Genomic DNA, 17,794 nt, shown 5'->3' with positions numbered 1-17,794 from the left:
AGTGGTACAAAGAGGGATTGGTAAATTTGAACTACAAGAAAATAATATTTATCTGTCAAACAATATACATGTCCCAACACATATCCTAAAAACATAATGTAGATAATTATACACAGAAATTGTGTATGAAAAGACATTCTATAAATTCATCATGCAGTTGATTCACTGTTCAAGAATCTATACCATTTGAAATATTTGGTCTTACCAATCAACTGCTTATGTTTTTTTTTAAAAAAAAACACCTTTTGTTAAAAATAACAAACAAAAAAGAAGTGAAAGAAGGGAAGAAGGAGGGAAGTCAAATGCAGTAGAGCTTAATTAACTGCAAATAAATGACAGCATTAATCTTTGTAGAAGACAGAAATAAAGTCTAAGGAACAAAAGCAAAACATAAGCCTACTTAATAGCCACAAAAAGAACAATGAAATTCATCTTAAGTAGAATATGTCAAATCCTGTCTAGTTCATGAATCAAAATATATACATTTACTTTTAAAAATATATTTTAGTACAAAGCTATCATGTGAATTATTTAGCATGAAATAGATCCATAATAAGATGACAGCAGACAGTATCATTTACCAAAAGTCCCAAAGCACATCATAACATCATAAAGTGAACAATATCTATTTTAATTATAGAAGAACACCTAGATAAAATAACACAGGTCTATTGTCATATTTTTAAGTGGTTATATTTATAAGACTCTTGAAATTATATATTCCAGGAACTTCAAAAGTGTTTACTAATGTATTTATGATATTAAATGTATTATTTATTTAATAAATATATTTATTATCAACATAATAACACCATCAGTTTCATACTCAGTCATTCCCTTTTTCCCACCTCAATTCAATCCTTACATACTGATGATTTCTCAAAAGACAACTGTGAATACAAATATCATAAACAGTGACATTGATATTTACAATAAAATGTGATCTTTTTAAACCAAAATCCAACATACAACTGATTTCAGAGAAGCAACTGTTATTTCTACAGAAATAATGACTATAATCTCACCATTTAAAAGCTGTATTCAGAACCTTTACATATTTTGAACGTGCAGAGTGATTTATTTGCAAATAGAGGAAATGCAAAGAATTTAAGGAACAAATAACTTTTTGGATATCAATCTTAAGCAAAATATGGTCAGTGGGTTGGCAGCTGAACACCAAACTTTAGGTTTTTTAGTTGTGCAACAGGAGTTCATGAATGGACAATTTAAACACCAACTTTTATATTTTTTTAATATGCAAAATTTTAAGTAATTTCACCTGGGCTACTGTTCCTTAGAGCCTTAATAATATTAATTATGAATAATCTTCTCAAAGTATTCCCAAGAGAGAGAAGAAAGAGTTTGTTAGACAAGTGAATTGATCAATTAAATGAATAAAGTGGTATTTTAGAAAAGAAAGTCAGAGATTCACAAAGCATCAGATTTTTCAGATTAACTAAAAGAATACCCTACAGCAACAGTGAAAATTAAAATGTGATGTATCGACGGGTGTATGTATGTATTTTTTTAAACACAGATCCAAAGTTCACTATACCAGTATTTCTCTATTAATAAACTGATACCTCTTAAAACCTACACTAATTTCTAGCATAATCGAGTATTCTGTATCACAATCTAAGCTGCACCAATATTAGAAACAATGCCTTTATCTTCTTAGATCTTTAACATTTCTGTGTTTAGAAAAGAACTTCATTAAATCAGTGAAACACATATCCAGCATCCTCAATAAAGAATGGAAATAGAAATTTTATATCAGCAACAATTGACACTGTTGAAAAAATATTCAAAATGTTAACCTTTCAGTTGTTTCACAGGCATAAAGATTTACAAGATGTGTTTTAATATATCTAAGACCGCTTCATTTATACTACAACTCCAAATTAGAAAATAGTAAATTTCTTAGCAAATCCCTGATAACAAATCATTTCACCTATTGAGACATGGGATAGCACCTTGGGTCAGTTTTTAATCATCTTGACTAGGCAGTTTAGTGAATTTAGTTTCAACAGATGCATGTACACAATACACACACTCTCTCTCTTTAGGAAAATAAAATGCAACCTACTGCTCAAATTAAGGGAAACTTAAAGTAACATCAACTGTTAAAAGGACAGGAAAATGTGTGCTCCAAGCCCTTTTTTCATTATCAAACTTACATAAAAAATACAGGGATACTGTAAGTTAAAAAAAAATCCTTAAAGACTTTAATATGATAAAGGATTTAGTTTAAAAAAATGTTTTTAAAATAAGGTAAAATGTCTCCCTTTAATACATTAAATAATACTATATTGTACTGAGGTTTTAAATCTTATTTTCTTCCTTTGTCCCTTTGAACAAAGGTATTTTTTGGTCTCAATCAGTTCTATTACTTGACCATCGAAAATTCACTGCATTCATGCCTTCAGCAAAAACTGAGCATATGCCACAAACCATTACAGCTAGGTTCCGAAGAAAAATTTCTAAGAAACTTGAATGTTCAGGATAAAGCAAACTACATACAATCAAACTACCATTCATTCAATAAAAGGCATATATAAAAAAAAGGTGGTTTTCAAACCCAAGATTTTTGGACCACGGCCTCCCTTTATTGGATACCTTGTTCTATACTGCCACTTCTCACTGGCACTTGTGGGAGCTGTCTTCCCCTGCGACTGCTGAAGGGTGTGTCTACTGGAGGAGACTGGGTTGGACTTCTCTGTCGGTGCATTCTGTAAGCCAAAAACAAAGTGGGGGGAGGGGAATGAAACAACAAAATTCCAACATGGCCTGAAAAAAACCTTTATCTTCCTCCTATTACTATAATAACAGACATAACCTCCCAACTGTGCCTTTGGAAGCAAATTCCAATATTTCCTACTTATGTGCCAAAGGAATATTTAAAAAGAGGCTAAAAGACATGGGGCAGTGTCTGTCACACACACATCTGCACAATGAATTCCTGAACTAAACAGAATTGGATTCACTTCTTTTCATTGTGTTTCTTTCACTTCTTTTCATTGTCTTTCTTTGAAGTTTGCGCTTTCTGGCCGGTTATTCATTCTTGGTAGCGCTAAATCAAATCCACCTAATTACAGCCTCTGGATCTTCATGGTATGAATAAATTAGGGAAAAGAGACTGTTGCCTAAATTGCTATTAAGTAGATATATACTCTAGAATTATTTACAACTGGTAAGAATAATTCTAGTAGCAGACTTTCATAAATTACCAATCACCTATAGTTTACTTTTAAACAGGAAAAACCTTGAATAAAATTTCAAAAAATAACCTTAATAAATGCTATAAAAACTACTAGTTACAATGATTGCAATTACAAATGAAAATCTGAGTAGCATACAGATGCACCACTACTGCAAAGGACTAAGCTGACCTCCATCTGCTGGCATTCCAACTGTTTTTTTTAATTAAAGAAACTAAAACACTCTAATATTTTACTGAATACATGAACATTTTTTTAAAATTCTTCTTACACTTTGAAGCAAATCCAGTTTTAATTTCAGATAATTTCTTATCAAAATTTCACATATTTAAAAAGTTATATATGATTATGCCACAAACAGATGGAAGGACATACACAGCCAGATTTATTTTTTCAATGGTAGCTAATTGGCAGGAGCTATAGAATACTACCAGCACAGTGAAAATAGATGCAAGTAATAGGAGATGTGGGAGAGGTTTCAGTGTCACAAAGAGGGTTAAAAACCATGGTGTCATAATGAGTGAAAGCATCAAGTGCTCAGGAAGGTACAAGACCACACCAACACCTGGAGGCAGGACATGAATGCTGGGCTGGACACTGAATAGCGACCTTGTCAGAAGCGGAGAAGGTGGCGCCGACCCTCCAGGGGCAAGGTGGTGCATAGAACACAGTGTTCTGACACTAGAGTGCTCACTCGACCTGGAGCGAGCGGGATGTTTCCCCCTAATGACTGGCTGATCAGTCGCTCTTGGGGCTGCGTGTCCCCTTCTAGAAAGACATGGTGGGAGAACCCTAAAACATTAGGGTCAAAAAAGATCTTCAGTCAGCAGGTTCACATTTACTTTGATACCACATATCTGTCCAAGGAAAACCTGATTACTCTTATAAGACAGTGATTTTTAAAACCAGAAGAAAACCCATCACAGAATTACTGAAATGGAATTCACATCAAACTGACAAGTTATTATTGCAAATGTTCATGCCATGCAGTTTTTAAAAGGGATAATCTACATTTCCCTAAGGTAATCAACCTGTTCTAAGGTCTCCAGGGCAGAGACTTCTGTGTCTTGTTTTTGTTACTGAGCTGTATCTTCAATGCCTAGAACAAAGCTCCACAGAGACTGAGAGCTCAAAAAAGATATGTTGATTGAATGAGTGAATATAATTAGAATAATGATTACAGGGATATTTTAAGCACTTGCCGTCAAGAAAAAATAACGCCTGTAAAAGTCTTTCTTTTCAATAATTGAAAGTCTATTTTAATATTGAAAAGCCCACTTTTCAATTACTGAATCTATGCCAAATAGATTGCAAAGGAATCTTTTGAGGCTAATTTAAGCAAACAAAAGTATTAAATGATAAAAGATGATAAAATGGAAATGCCTGATCTATGGATAAAAACAAGTGCACTCATATACAAAAATATCTAAAAAAGTATCTGTCCCTATATCAACTATTACCTCAATATGTGTTCAAAATTATGTGAAGACAACTCTGAATAAAGGATTAAGAGTGAAAAATTGATATTTTTATTTCAACATATAATTAGGCTTAAAACAGATACATTTTTTCCATCATTTCATTATCTATTCTAAATAAAAAATGTCTAAAATACCTATTATGTATTGTCTTTTTTTTTTTTTTTTTTTTTACAAATGAAGCAACATAAAACCGCATTCTTTTTAAAGGCTGTAAAATTTACTTAGTATGTCACTAAAAGTGTGTCAAGGTAAGGATTACATATTAATGACCAAAACTATATTAATTATTGGTTGCTTTATTCCATTTTTGTTCAGACTGTATATATTCCTTTTTCTTTTAGGTAAAATGATTCACAGTTATGATGATTTTGATTCAGGGTACCTCCTCATTTTGGAGCAATAAAATGGGAAAAGGTCAGGTTTCAAAAATCATAAGATACATGTGCATTTTATCTTATTGAGCTATGGATTAATGTTTCATCAGATCATAACAGAAACTCTGAAACCTTGAGTTGACTGTCATCTCAACTTATGAATTAAAAAAAAATTGACAATAATATATCAAAAATTGTTCAATAATTCTAAATTAATTTTTCACAATAACTCAACAACGCATGTATACACTTCATACAATTATTGTAGGAAGGCCTGCATGATCAGTTCCTTTATAATGATGTGTTTTTATCTATTCCTCTTTAAAAGCCCTTATCATTCACATAAACTTAAAAGTAATCCTTATTCAAAATACACTTTCTAAATGTAGTTGAAAGTAAATGACACAATTTTTACCATAATACTGAAAAATCTCATGGATCTTTCAATTTCAATAAAATCTTGCTTCATCCCTCAATGCAACTTCATAAGCACTAAAAGGACTACTTAACTGAGACTTGAGATGTGAATAATTTAGGTGAATCTTATAAGGTGACAAAATATAAGAAACAATTTCAGGGATAAGTAATAGGCTTTCTGAGTGAGTATTATACAGCTTGAGAATATCTGCGCCTCGAGACGTGAAGAGCCTGGAAAGAAAAGCTTGTAGTGTTTGAGGCTAATCATTTCACACAAGGTCTGTTTTCCCCTTGACATGAACTAAAAGTCCTATAATAATGACAACAGTTCCTGCCACCAACCAATTTATACAAATAAGAGTCCAGACCACAGTGGAAGCATAGAAAACTATGCTTCCACTTCCCTTGAGGAACAGAGAAGAATGTGGCCGTAAGTCTAGGTTACAAGAGGGGAAATGCAGAACTTAAATAGAGTAAAGCTTTGGAGATGAGAAAGAATGGAATCAAGTACAGTTTTTTAAAAGAAGACCAAAGGACAATTAATAAATTCTGAGATATCGAAGTGTTAAGTCAGGAGACTCTCAGCTGTAGATGATCATTTCAAGCCATGGGATGTGACAATGTAAGGTTGTAAGAAAATGAGTGAGATTTAGAACAACCAGATTGAGAACCGGATAGGGAGTGAATGATGAATGAGTAAAATGATAGTAACAACTATTCTTTACTGAGTATCCATACTAAGCATTTATACATGCCACAGACACTGAATGCATGCATATATATATATGTGTGTGTATATGTATATATGTGTGTATGTATGCATGCATTTTTGTACACATATTTACATGTCTGCATGTATGCATAATTTTTTGGTTTTTTGCAAATGTATAAGTGCATTTTCTGGTATTCTCACAACAGCCACCCTGAGAATTAAGTGTTACTACTCCCATTTTATAGATGTAATAATTGAGGGTCAGAGAGTGACTTGCCAAAAGACAAAGAGCTAACATGAAGTAGAGGTGGGATTCATAAATAGGACTGCCTGGCTTAATGCTAGCACTCCTTTCTGTCCATTGAGACATGTCTTGTTTTTATATCATGACATAGAAATGGTAATTTCACATATCTGTATATATTAATATATATATATGAGTGTGTTACTATAACACAAAACTAACATATGTCCAAGTATCAAATGTGCCTACTCTGCTATATATATCATTTGATAGTTCCAACAATTTTATGTGGAAGGTAATAATATTATTCTAATTGTTTAAAACAAAAAACATGAAGATTCTAGAACAAAATTCCAATTCAAGCCTAAATATGTCTGACATCAGTTCACTGACTCCAGTTCTAAGATCTATTAACCAGTGAACTCAAACCATACCTACTCTAGCTGAAAAGTAGTGTTTTGACCTGAACCTAAGTGAAACACTTTTCTTTACTCATGTATTTCCTTGGTTGCAAATGGACTTGTAGTGAATTGCTTCTATTGAAGCTTAAATATGTAGTAATGGGTTTTTTTTTAATGACTTGTTAGGGGGTGGACATTACATGGTATTTAAAGTCAAGCCTTCAAAATGGCTCCTGCTGACAAAATTGCACAGTAATAGCCCATTACAGACCTGCAGAGGTTCTTCCCAACAGCAGTAGGAGAAAGATAATATGCGTATTTAAGCAATTCTAAAGAGTAGTCTAGAAAAGCAACTCCCAGATAGGATGCAAATTGTAGAAGGTTCCAGAAGAAAAAACTCAACAGAATGGAATGCAGAAATTGTGCTAGCAGTTTATGGAGCTGAATTCACATGAGGATGAGAAGGAAGGCATATATTACTGAGGAGTTTACCAAGAGAATCTAAAACACTGTTTATAAGTGCCTAGGAAAAATGGGAAGAGAAGGGGAGAAGGGAAGTAGAGGAGAGGGGAAGGGAGAGGAAGGAAGGAAAGAAGGAAGGAAGGAAGGAAAAAGAAAAGAAAAAAGAAAAGGAGAGCAAGAGAGAGAGAAAGGAAGGAAAGAAAGAAAAAGAAAAGAAAAGAAAAGAAAAGGGAAGGAGTGAGGGAGTGGGGAAGGAGGGAAGGAAGGAAGAAAAGAAAGAAAGAGAGCGGGGGAGAGGAAAGAAGGAAGGGAAGGGAAGGGAGGTAGGGAGGGAAGAAAGTAAGAAGCAAAGGAAGGAAGAAAGAAGGAAAAAAAAGAAAGCAATCAATTCTGCATGTCTTCTACAACTGGTCACCATATTTTAAAAAACGTTTCCTTACAAGGCTGCTCCTCATATTAAAGCAGGATAGAATAAGACAACTGCAGGTACCTCATTTCCTATTCCGTGATTAAAGAGTTAACAGACACCTGGTAATCCCTTTTTTCTTATCTAGCTTCAAAAGAATTAAAGCAAACTGCAAACTCCCTAAAGCAAGAATTTCCCTAAAGCAAACCAGCAAACTACATAAGCATCTGGTTACTACAAACCATGTAAATCTCAGGTATTCAAAGGTCACTAGAGAAGCCTGCTAACAACAAAACCTCCCTATAAAACAAGCTAACCCAGTCCACTCAAGTGTGTGCTTCTCCCTTGAACACATCCGTATTAATTTCTTTAACACATACTGTCTCTTTAATAAACTTGACTACTTATTCCTACTGGCCTTGTTATGAATGCTTTTGGTGACCCACGAAACCTGGTATGAGGCTTAGCTAGCAGTACTGATAAGGCTTAGCTAGCAGTACCGTCAGCAACACTCTGGTTACAGTAAGGCCAAATCTGTTGAGGCAGGCAATGGGCATCAAAAGTTATGATTATTTCATAGAAAAATGTTGCTAGAAGCCAAGGTATCACTGTGTGGTACGACTCTTTTTGGGAAGATGTTAACCCAATGGACAAGAATCAGTGACCCAGGTTCACTCGTAGATATCAACTCAAAGCATCTTCTGAAGAAAGGAAGGCTAACACTAATATTTAGACAAGCCAGGCCTGTTCTTTTAGGACCAGCTACTCAATAATTCATTTAAAAACTAGGTTTGTAATTTGCATTCTATTAATAAATAAGGAAAGAAAAGCTTTAACTATCATCAACTAAATCTACCCTCCTAAAAAATTAAGGCTTTTCTACTAAGACCTACAAGCAAAGTAGAGGCAAGTGTAATATGAATATGGACCTTAAGAAGCAAACATTTGAGATTGGGGGGTTAACCAAATCTTCGCTGTTCTTACTGGAGGGAGGGAGGATTTGTTTTTATCCACAGATGATTTCAATGTTGCAGAAGAAGATGCCCAAATATCACTTGTCTGAAGTTAAGCACCTTCAACTGCCTCTGGAATTATCCAATGCTTTGTAAAATAGCATCCTACTGTCAAAAAAATATTTATTGGTATATCCTCAACACCCATAACTGTACACAGCACTCACTCGATTATTAGCTGTTAGATGAGTGAATGAAACGTGAATATAATAAAGAGCATCTGACTTTGAGGAAACATTACAATCATGTCAAAATAATTGAAGTCATGTGTGGAGGACTGGGAAGGATGCTTGGAGATTTAAAACTTGCCTAAGGAGTTCAAGTCATTTATAATGTTAAAAAAAAAAACAAACCACAACTACATTTAACTGAAGTGAGATTAAAACCCATTAATGGCTCAAAACTGAATAAAATGAAGTCAAAATTCCGTATCATGGCTCGCAAGATCATTAACAACAAAATGTTTAATGATATATCCAGTTTTTTATCTAACCCTCTCTTTCCATTTCCTGAATTCTATTCTCCTTCCATCCCAAAGGTGAGTTAGTTTCCCAAAGTCAGTGTTTCGTCACACTGTTCCCTCTCACAGATTATTTTATACTTCACGTCAACTTTCTTTATCTAGAGGTAGGTCAAATGACACTTGTTTAAGAAACCGTCCTAATCTCTTTCTCACTATGCTTTCTGTGTTCTCTCTGTAACCTTGTGCATAGATCTATAATAAGAGATATAACACGTTTGTGCACACATTCATTATTGTTGGGTAAATGAAAAGGTGAGTGAATATATATTAGTTGTTATTTTATAGGTGTTTTACAGCTATGTCAAAAAAGTAACAACATTATACCGACAACTACTAAGAAAATCAAAAATTGTGGAATTAAATGTGAATTTCAAAAAGTCAGAAGCTCTTATTATTTTTACATTTAATAAATACTTTCTTTGCAAAAAAAATCTAAATTAAGTTAAAGTTGTCACAGAATCTTACTCATTTGTAGAAAAGATACAGGAAAAAATATGGTATTATTCAGATAAATAATAGACATTCAAAATACTTGCATATGCCACGTACTATACTCATAGTAACATTTAAATCGTCTCAGAAACAAAATACATACTCCAATATGTATTTGGAATGATTATGGATTTAATCATCTTCAGAAATCAGAATGATCACTTAAAGAAAGATAGGAGCTATTGTTTAAAACCTAAGATTTAAGATGATCCTTCAAATGATCTTTCTCTTGTTTCTTAAATGAAACCATTCCCATATAGGAGTAGATGTATTTTACATGGACACTTCAAACATCACGGCTTGTGTCTAAGGAGTGATCATGTAAAACAAGAGTGGGGGCACCCCTGAATATGTAAAACAGCAGCACAGCACAACACCAAGCCTACCTTTCTGTATCAGAGGCAGTGCCTTTCCTAGTCTGTTTTTGGATGCTAGATCTTTCAGACTTTCTGGAGTGCCTGTGGAATGAAATGTTAAAGAAATACAGAATATATGATAAATAAAGCTACAATTATATCACACAATGACAAAAGCAAGAAAAATGGCAACTATCAGACCTAAATGGTTTTGTCAGTCAGTACTTCTTAAAATAAAAACAAATAAACAAAAATCAGAATGGGTGCTGTGTGGAAGACACAAGTTGCCCAACAGGAAATACGAGCAGCTGGTATTTCCGTCGTCTACGTAGGTACGTCTACAGCAATATTTAATACGGGCTCCTGCTGAGCAACTCTGTCTCTCCTGATGAGTAAGTTAATTGAATGATAAAATGTAGGGATGATAAACATGATGATGGCAATGGTTAGACGCTGAAAGACCACAAAAGGGTGATATACCCTCTAGTTTTACAAGTTGAAATCTGGGGCTATCAAATTTTTTCCCAAGACAATTATGAAATACAGAAAAGAAAAATGCTATAGTGAAACATGTTTGACAAAAGTGAAAGTGCCTTAAATCAACATTAAACTTTTTGGTACATCACAGTAAAGATGTGTTTCTAATCTTGTGGCATTTAAAATATTAACACAAATCACAAATTACAGAACTAATAAAGTTCCTGATTTGACCTATGTTACAAAAGCACATTTTCTCATTGAATATTCGGAGCTTGAAATGCATTCGCCCACAGAAATAATGTCTTTTAAATAAGGCTTATTTCTCAAGGCAGCATATGTCTGTCTATTTAGCCTAAATTTTGTCTAAGATGCTACATGTTTGAACAAATAAATGTAAAATACTGTGCTCAAGAAACTCACAGTTGAAATAACCCAGAGAAACATAACATGGAATTTGTATTTTTCTTACTGGTTCTCTACAGTTTATAACTACTTTTCTTTCCTCATTTCCCGTATTCCTAGCAATCTTAATAGGACAATTGCCTTTACTTATTAATTACACAGCTCCTAATTGAATGCCTAGGACATGTCAGGTCCTGCTAGGTGCTAGAGACACATCGAAGTATAAAGTCGGCCTTCACAGGGTGCAATAACTTCCTGAGCTGCTCAGCTCTCCCCATCTCTTCTGCTATCGCCAGAAACTTGGTTCACACTATCTTGCCCCTTTAATTCATGGCCTCATGTAGGTTTTCTTCAGCTGCCTGTCACAACAAATTCTACTTCTAAGATGGAAAAAAAGGGAAGAAACAGAAGAAGGAGGCATCTTTCACATCACTTTCCCTGAATAGTTGGTTATCAGTGTACTCAATATATTGAAGGCTAACTCTATGTTAGGCACAGTGGGAGAAACTGGCTTATTTAACCTTCACGATAATCTTTTAAGAAGGTGCCCTCTCCATTTCACGGGAGAGGGAACAGATTTAGGGCAAGAACAGTCAGTCAGTAAGTAGCAGAACTGGGATTAGAGTCTGTCTTTCTGGCTCCTAAACTATTTCGACCATATATCGTTCAGCAAAAATAGTTGAGGATATTGGTTCAAACTCATCCCCCTTTGGATATACCCTTGTTCAAGTGAGGAAACTATAAAATCTGGTACAGGCCTGGAAAAGTACTAAGAGAGAAATATCTCTCTGACATTAAGGATCAGTAGTATTTATTTACTGCTTCTATGGTCAGGAGAGGGAATTGTGGGGTGAGCAGAAGAGTAGAGGAGGACATAGCATAGATGTCTGAAATCAATGAAAGAAAGTTGTTGGGAAGGGAAGCTCATTTCTGAACCGTGGGGGAGGAGGGTGGCTACATAGCAGGAGAAGGTAAAGGAAGGGAAGAAGAGAGGCAGAGTATGCAGGTTTACATGGTCAGATGTATTGAACTGAAAAGGAAAAGGAGTGTACTAGTATGGGGAATTTCAGCTCGACTGCAAGGGTGCTCAGGAAAATTGCCTGGGAGATAAAAAAAAAGTGTTCCTTTTCTCATCTTTAGCAGAATGAAGGATGAGCAAGAGCAGAGGATTTCAGGCAGATTAGCAAAACTTGCCATTAAAGGTTTTCACATCATATTCATTCATTCATTCCACAAACATTTACTGTGCATGTATACGTGCTGGGCAATGTTCTATGCACCTGGAATATGTCTATGAACAACTCATACGCAGAATTCTGCCTTCAAGCAATTTACATTTTATTGGCAGAAGACAGACAATAAACAAGAAAAAACTCAAGCAAATAAATTATATAGGATGTTAGATGGTGATAAATGCTAATTTAAAAACACAAAAGCAAATATAGAGCAGGACACCAAAAGACCAGGACTTGGGATGGTGTTTGGAGCAGGTGCAGACTGCAATTTTAAACAGGGTAGTCAGGGAAAGAGTTATTGAGAGGGTGACACTTTAACAAAGACTTAAGGTGAGGAACTTAGCCATGCATATATCTGGGAAAAGAGTCCCAAGCAGAGGAAACAGCAAGTTTAAAGGTCCTAAGGCAGGAACAGGAAGGAAGTCAGTACCTTATAGAGTAGTTGAAACAGCCAGGGGAAATGGAAAAGGAGAGAAATCCCAGAGTTGGGGGGTGGGGTAAGGTGGGGAGAGGGATTGTGCGGAACCTGATAGGACTTCGCACAAACTTTCAATCCCTGCACAACTAAAGGGTTATAGACTCCTTACAGAACGTTCCTTTCTTTCCACCTATCCTTAATAATCTTGTTAATATTTGTACATAAGTGAAATGCCACTTTCGTGAAATTCTTACACTCTTCCTCCTATCACTTAATGGATTAATAAGCTTGATCACCACAGTAATTGATGATGGTGATAGTGATGATGACAATACTATCTAATGCTGACTAAAGGCTTCCTGTGTGCTAGAATGATCACTTCACCTACCTTACCTCATCCAATCCTGCCAATCCAATGACATGGGAACTACTGTTTCCTTTTAAGAGTAAGAAGTAAAGCTTAGAGGATAAATATTTTTGCTCTAACCCACACAGTCGTTAAGAGCCCAAACTAAGATATGATATGACAGTCTATAATCTTAAGAGCAGTGTTCACATTGCATCTCTGGCATAACTGACACTGTAGCCTAGCGGTTAAGGGCATCAACTCTACAGTCAGACTTACTGGGTATAATCTCAGTTAAGTTTCTGTGTACTCGGGTGACTTCACCCAAGTTACTTAATCTCTCTTTACCTCAGGTTATCGTCTACAAAGTGGGGATAAAAACACTATCTACCTAATAAGTCTGCTAATTCCAAGTGTTTCAATAGTACTTAGTATTTATATTTGTTATGTGTAATTTTTGTAATATTATTTAGAAATAAGATTTGTTACTGAAAGTTAAAACTAGCAAGTGATGTCATAAAAGTATTGTTAAAAATAATAACATATACTTGTTTCTTGAAGGCAAAGGCTCTTACACATCTAAAACAGTACTGTGCTCAGAGTTAATGTGCCATAGCTGGATGATAAAAATGTTTCTGCGGAGGTTCGCACATCTGATTTTTTTTTTATACTCTTGTCAAGGATGCCTTTTTATGTTTTCAAATGCCAATGAAATTTTCTTTCACCAATGATGCTTCTAAAGATGTCTACAAAAGGACATGCCTTTAAAATTTTTGTAATCATATAAAAGAATCGTCAAATTGAGTTAAAATTGTATACTTACTTTATAATTTAATTCAGTGTAAAGGAAGAACAGGGAATAGAAATTTAATGTCTTTCAACACCAAATCTTAAAGTGTGGCCATAATTAAATTATACATGTTTTTACAATGCTGTTTCCTGGAATAAACAGAAGTTTGGGATATGGTATGAGGGTTTACCACAATCAATCTATACTCACACATATACTACCAAAGACATTGATAATGCAATCATAAAGTGGATCACAATGAAATGAACTAACTTATACCTGACACTACTCTTCCTAAGTTCCTTGTGGTCAGGAACTGCATCTGTTTGGGTCATTACTGTAATACAGATATCTGGCACATAGGAGGTGCTCAATAAGTTATTTATTGAATGAATGATTAAGAAAGTAACAATATATTGAGTACTATCACAGAATTTTAGAATCTAAAAATTACAATGAGCAAAAAACTAGAGCTATAAAATCCAGTTTATATCCAGTCTAACAAATTTAAAAATGCAACTTTGCATTTTTTGGGGGAGTTCCAGTAAATATGAAATGGTTTAAATAAGAAATGCCCTCTGGTTTACTTCCTTATGTATAGCAAACTACCAGTCATTATTATGGGCTGGATGTATGTTTTTTTCCCTGATGCAACAAGACAGCATGGATTCAATTTTAGTGTTTTAAGGGACATTATAATTTGGCTAGTACAAGTACTCCTCTCTGAATTTACAGATGAGGAAACCAAGTCCCAGAAAGTTTAAGGGTCTTTTCCAAGGTAATACAGGACTTAATTACGTGGTGAGGACACTCTCAGGTCCAGTGTCCTTAGATCCTCTCTAAACTCTGCAATACTGCTTTGATGTTTACCTAAGGGATGAATGGACAGAAATGAACAATAGAGGTGACCGTTTCAGTGCTCTCATCGCACCTTATTTACTTTTGGATTTAATATGATGTTTTTGTTTCAGTAAATTTTTGCTATTGTTATTTTATTATTCATTAGGAATGTTTCTTTGGTTTAAGTCAGACTTGGCTTATACATATAAGAATCATAAATCTTAATTTATTTTCTTTACTTCACAATGTACTGGTGATATGACTGGCGTTATGCTTCCTAATTCATAGGGCAAAAATGAAATTTCTTAAAAGCTATGAAGATACAATATAAGTTATTAACAAAATTATTTGATTATTAAATTGAAGTAAAAACAGCAATCAGAAAATTGGTATTGTCTAAATTAAACCTAAAGTCTTTTTGATGTTCCATTTTCAATTATTATTTCTTTATCATTAACTTAAGTGTAAAGATTTATAAAATGCACAAACGTAAAGAGAGATAATTGGTAAAAATATTTTTATGCTACTTTCCTTTCTTGCTTAATAACAAATTTCAGTTTGATCAATTTCCTGAAGACATCGGTAAATAAAGGTTTTCTACAGCTATTACAATTCTATTACAATGTCAAATTAACATGTTAATGAAATAGTAAGATCATTTAAGGTCATTTTATAATAAAATGAAAATAGAGCATGTTTTGTTTTAGGAAAAATGTAACAAAAATCTACCATGTTTTACTTTAGATTAACATTGATTTCATGAGAATATATCTTTATACATGCTGGCTGACTACCTGGATGGCTTATATTATTTTAATGTAGAATGTAAATCTCTAGCATCATATTTTCTTAGCAGTTTGGGAAAAGAAAAGAAAAATTGAATAGAAAAAAAACAAAATAAAATGTTCATATGCTTTGAAGATGGATGCTTGCACTTAAGATACATTTGTCTTTCTGTTCATTATTCATTGTTCATATACATGTCAACAGCTATTTAACAGCGTCAATAAACATTTTATAGAACAGATATGTTTCTTTAATTCTAACAGAGGGCATTTTTGGGAAGCACACATCATAAAGGACGTAATGATGCATTATCATTATATAAGTAATGTACTGAGTCTATGAAGTCACTCTACATTAAATCTGTACCTACATGGTAGCTACCATGAATTTCAGAAGTAAAAAGTAGATGACTTTTATTCCAGAAATATTTTCAACGGAAAAAGAAGATTCTTATACTGTGACTCTTAAGAAACCATGTGACACCTTTGGTCAAAGATTCTTATTCACCAGCAGCTGCCACAAAACAGGTATGGAAAACTATACAGACTATGGTTGTTTCCAAAACAAATTACAGCTATTTGAGCAGAATGATTCAGGAATTAATCTTAAACAGAGTGGGATGTTTTTGTCATCTTAATAATTTAGGACCTCTGAAAACAGGATTATTTTATCAAATATTTTCAGTATTTAAGTCAAATACTGATAAATCACATCCTTAAAAACATATGGGTTGATGCAAAAACATTCTAAATCAAAATTTTAAATTTAATAACATTAAGATAATGAAATGTTTAAAACACATCTCAAAATTTACCAAATAAGAATACTGCATTTAAGAGTAAAACATTTACAGAGAAGAATTTAAAGTTGAATTAGATATTACTACTAATAATAATTTACACTATTCCTTCACGCTTAAGGATTGGCTAAACTGTGCACACTAAATTCAGAACTTTGATACTTCAAGGACATATTAAAATAATTGTTTTTCTTAGTTATTGCTCACTAATATTTGGCTAATGTCAAGTCACATGTAGATCTAAGTGTTAATAAGATTCACATACAGAATTATTGCACACAATTGTTAAAAAAGTTATTTTGCACATTAAAATATGCTTATTTAAAAAAGAGACCCTTCGTTATTGGAGTGGTAATTCTAAAAAGGCTTAAACTTTATAGTACTAAAACAGAAAGCAAATTTTCACTAAAATTGTTAAGTTAGAAATCTGACCTAGGGGTCCATCATTGTTTTAAATATTCTACTACGTCTAGAATGTATATCTAGATCCATGTTAATTCCAAATAAATCTACAGTATCATTGGAATTGGCATCAAGAATGCTCACTATTAAAAATGAAATTAAATGTGTCTCTGTGTGCATTTAAACTATGAGAAATGAGAGAGTACCTAAACACTTTTCAATTTACTTGAATTTACTACAGAACTCTGTTAAGCAAGAATTTACTTTTAGTATGACAATATTATTTTCAAACTAATCAAATGTGGCCCTGATACAGGACACCGAAAGGTTGACTGTATAAGCTGTAACTGATTTTAGAATCTTTTCCTTGCTACCAGACTCTTAATGCAAAAGCCACCTAACATTGAAATCCTTATGAACAGTCACTATATCCAAATCTAATGCCATATTTACTTCACTTAGAAATTGGGAGAAACTTCTGAATGAGTAGATAAAGCTGGTGACAGAAGAAACAAAGTATTCACCATGCCAAGTGTTAGGATGGTAATTTAAACACTATACACTTCAGTAATTTCTCTCCCATTTTTATGGGCACAAATTGCTCTTATAAAAGTTTTCTATTTTCTACAGTAATATATAATCATATAAAGACATGAAATGCATTTCTTTGGTGAATATAGGAGTTATTTACAAACAAGTCACAATAAAAAACAAAATGTATATTCTAAATTATGTATTAATATTTTCCTTAATAATCTAATGAGTACAATGAAGGGTAGAACAAGAATGAAATAATTAGATGAGACCTTGGACAAGTTATTTCAGTCTCAGTCTTCTCATCTATAAATTATTAAACTCAGCAAGATAATCTAAAAAGATCACTTCTGCCCCTAAAAATCTACCCTTAAATAGCTAGGAAATCAAATAATATATTTAATTCATACACCATCTCATGCATGCAAGAACTGAAACTATTATATGGATTCCCATTTTGCTTAATCAATGCCCACATAAACTTATTTATATCCATAACAAAAAAAATCACATTTAATAAGCCCTATATTCAAACCACCATTATATAAGATGAAATCAAGTTTCTTGATGGCCAAGAGTTTGCCTTCATTAGGTACTACTGAGACCCCAGCCTTCAGAATTGTGCTCACAGTAGGGGCACAAGAGATATTCGCTAAATTAATG

General features: G+C 33.6%; 1 protein-coding gene across 11 annotated transcripts in view; it reads right to left on the bottom strand.

Moving 5' to 3' along the window:
* The window catches only part of RIMS1 (regulating synaptic membrane exocytosis 1), a 490,334-nt gene that overhangs the window by 126,880 nt on the left and 345,660 nt on the right, over nt 1-17,794 (bottom strand). For 5 of the 11 annotated variants that reach the window (XM_077162225.1, XM_077162227.1, XM_077162215.1 and 2 more), the window contains 2 exons: nt 10,130-10,201; nt 2,617-2,729 (listed from right to left, as the gene is read on the bottom strand). In XM_077162225.1, the coding sequence (XP_077018340.1) occupies nt 2,617-2,729; nt 10,130-10,201 (185 nt within the window). Of the gene's footprint in view, nt 1-2,616; nt 2,730-3,489; nt 4,011-10,129; nt 10,202-13,803; nt 13,826-17,794 lie in introns of those variants that run through there. The other 6 variants (XM_077162226.1, XM_077162229.1, XM_077162228.1 and 3 more) reach the window with 4 other exon arrangements.

Source organism: Tamandua tetradactyla, chromosome 5, assembly GCF_023851605.1.
Source record: "Tamandua tetradactyla isolate mTamTet1 chromosome 5, mTamTet1.pri, whole genome shotgun sequence".
NCBI lineage: Eukaryota > Metazoa > Chordata > Mammalia > Pilosa > Myrmecophagidae > Tamandua > Tamandua tetradactyla.
The sequence above is the reverse complement of the archived record's forward strand: the minus strand, read 5'-3'. Positions and strand labels throughout refer to the sequence as shown.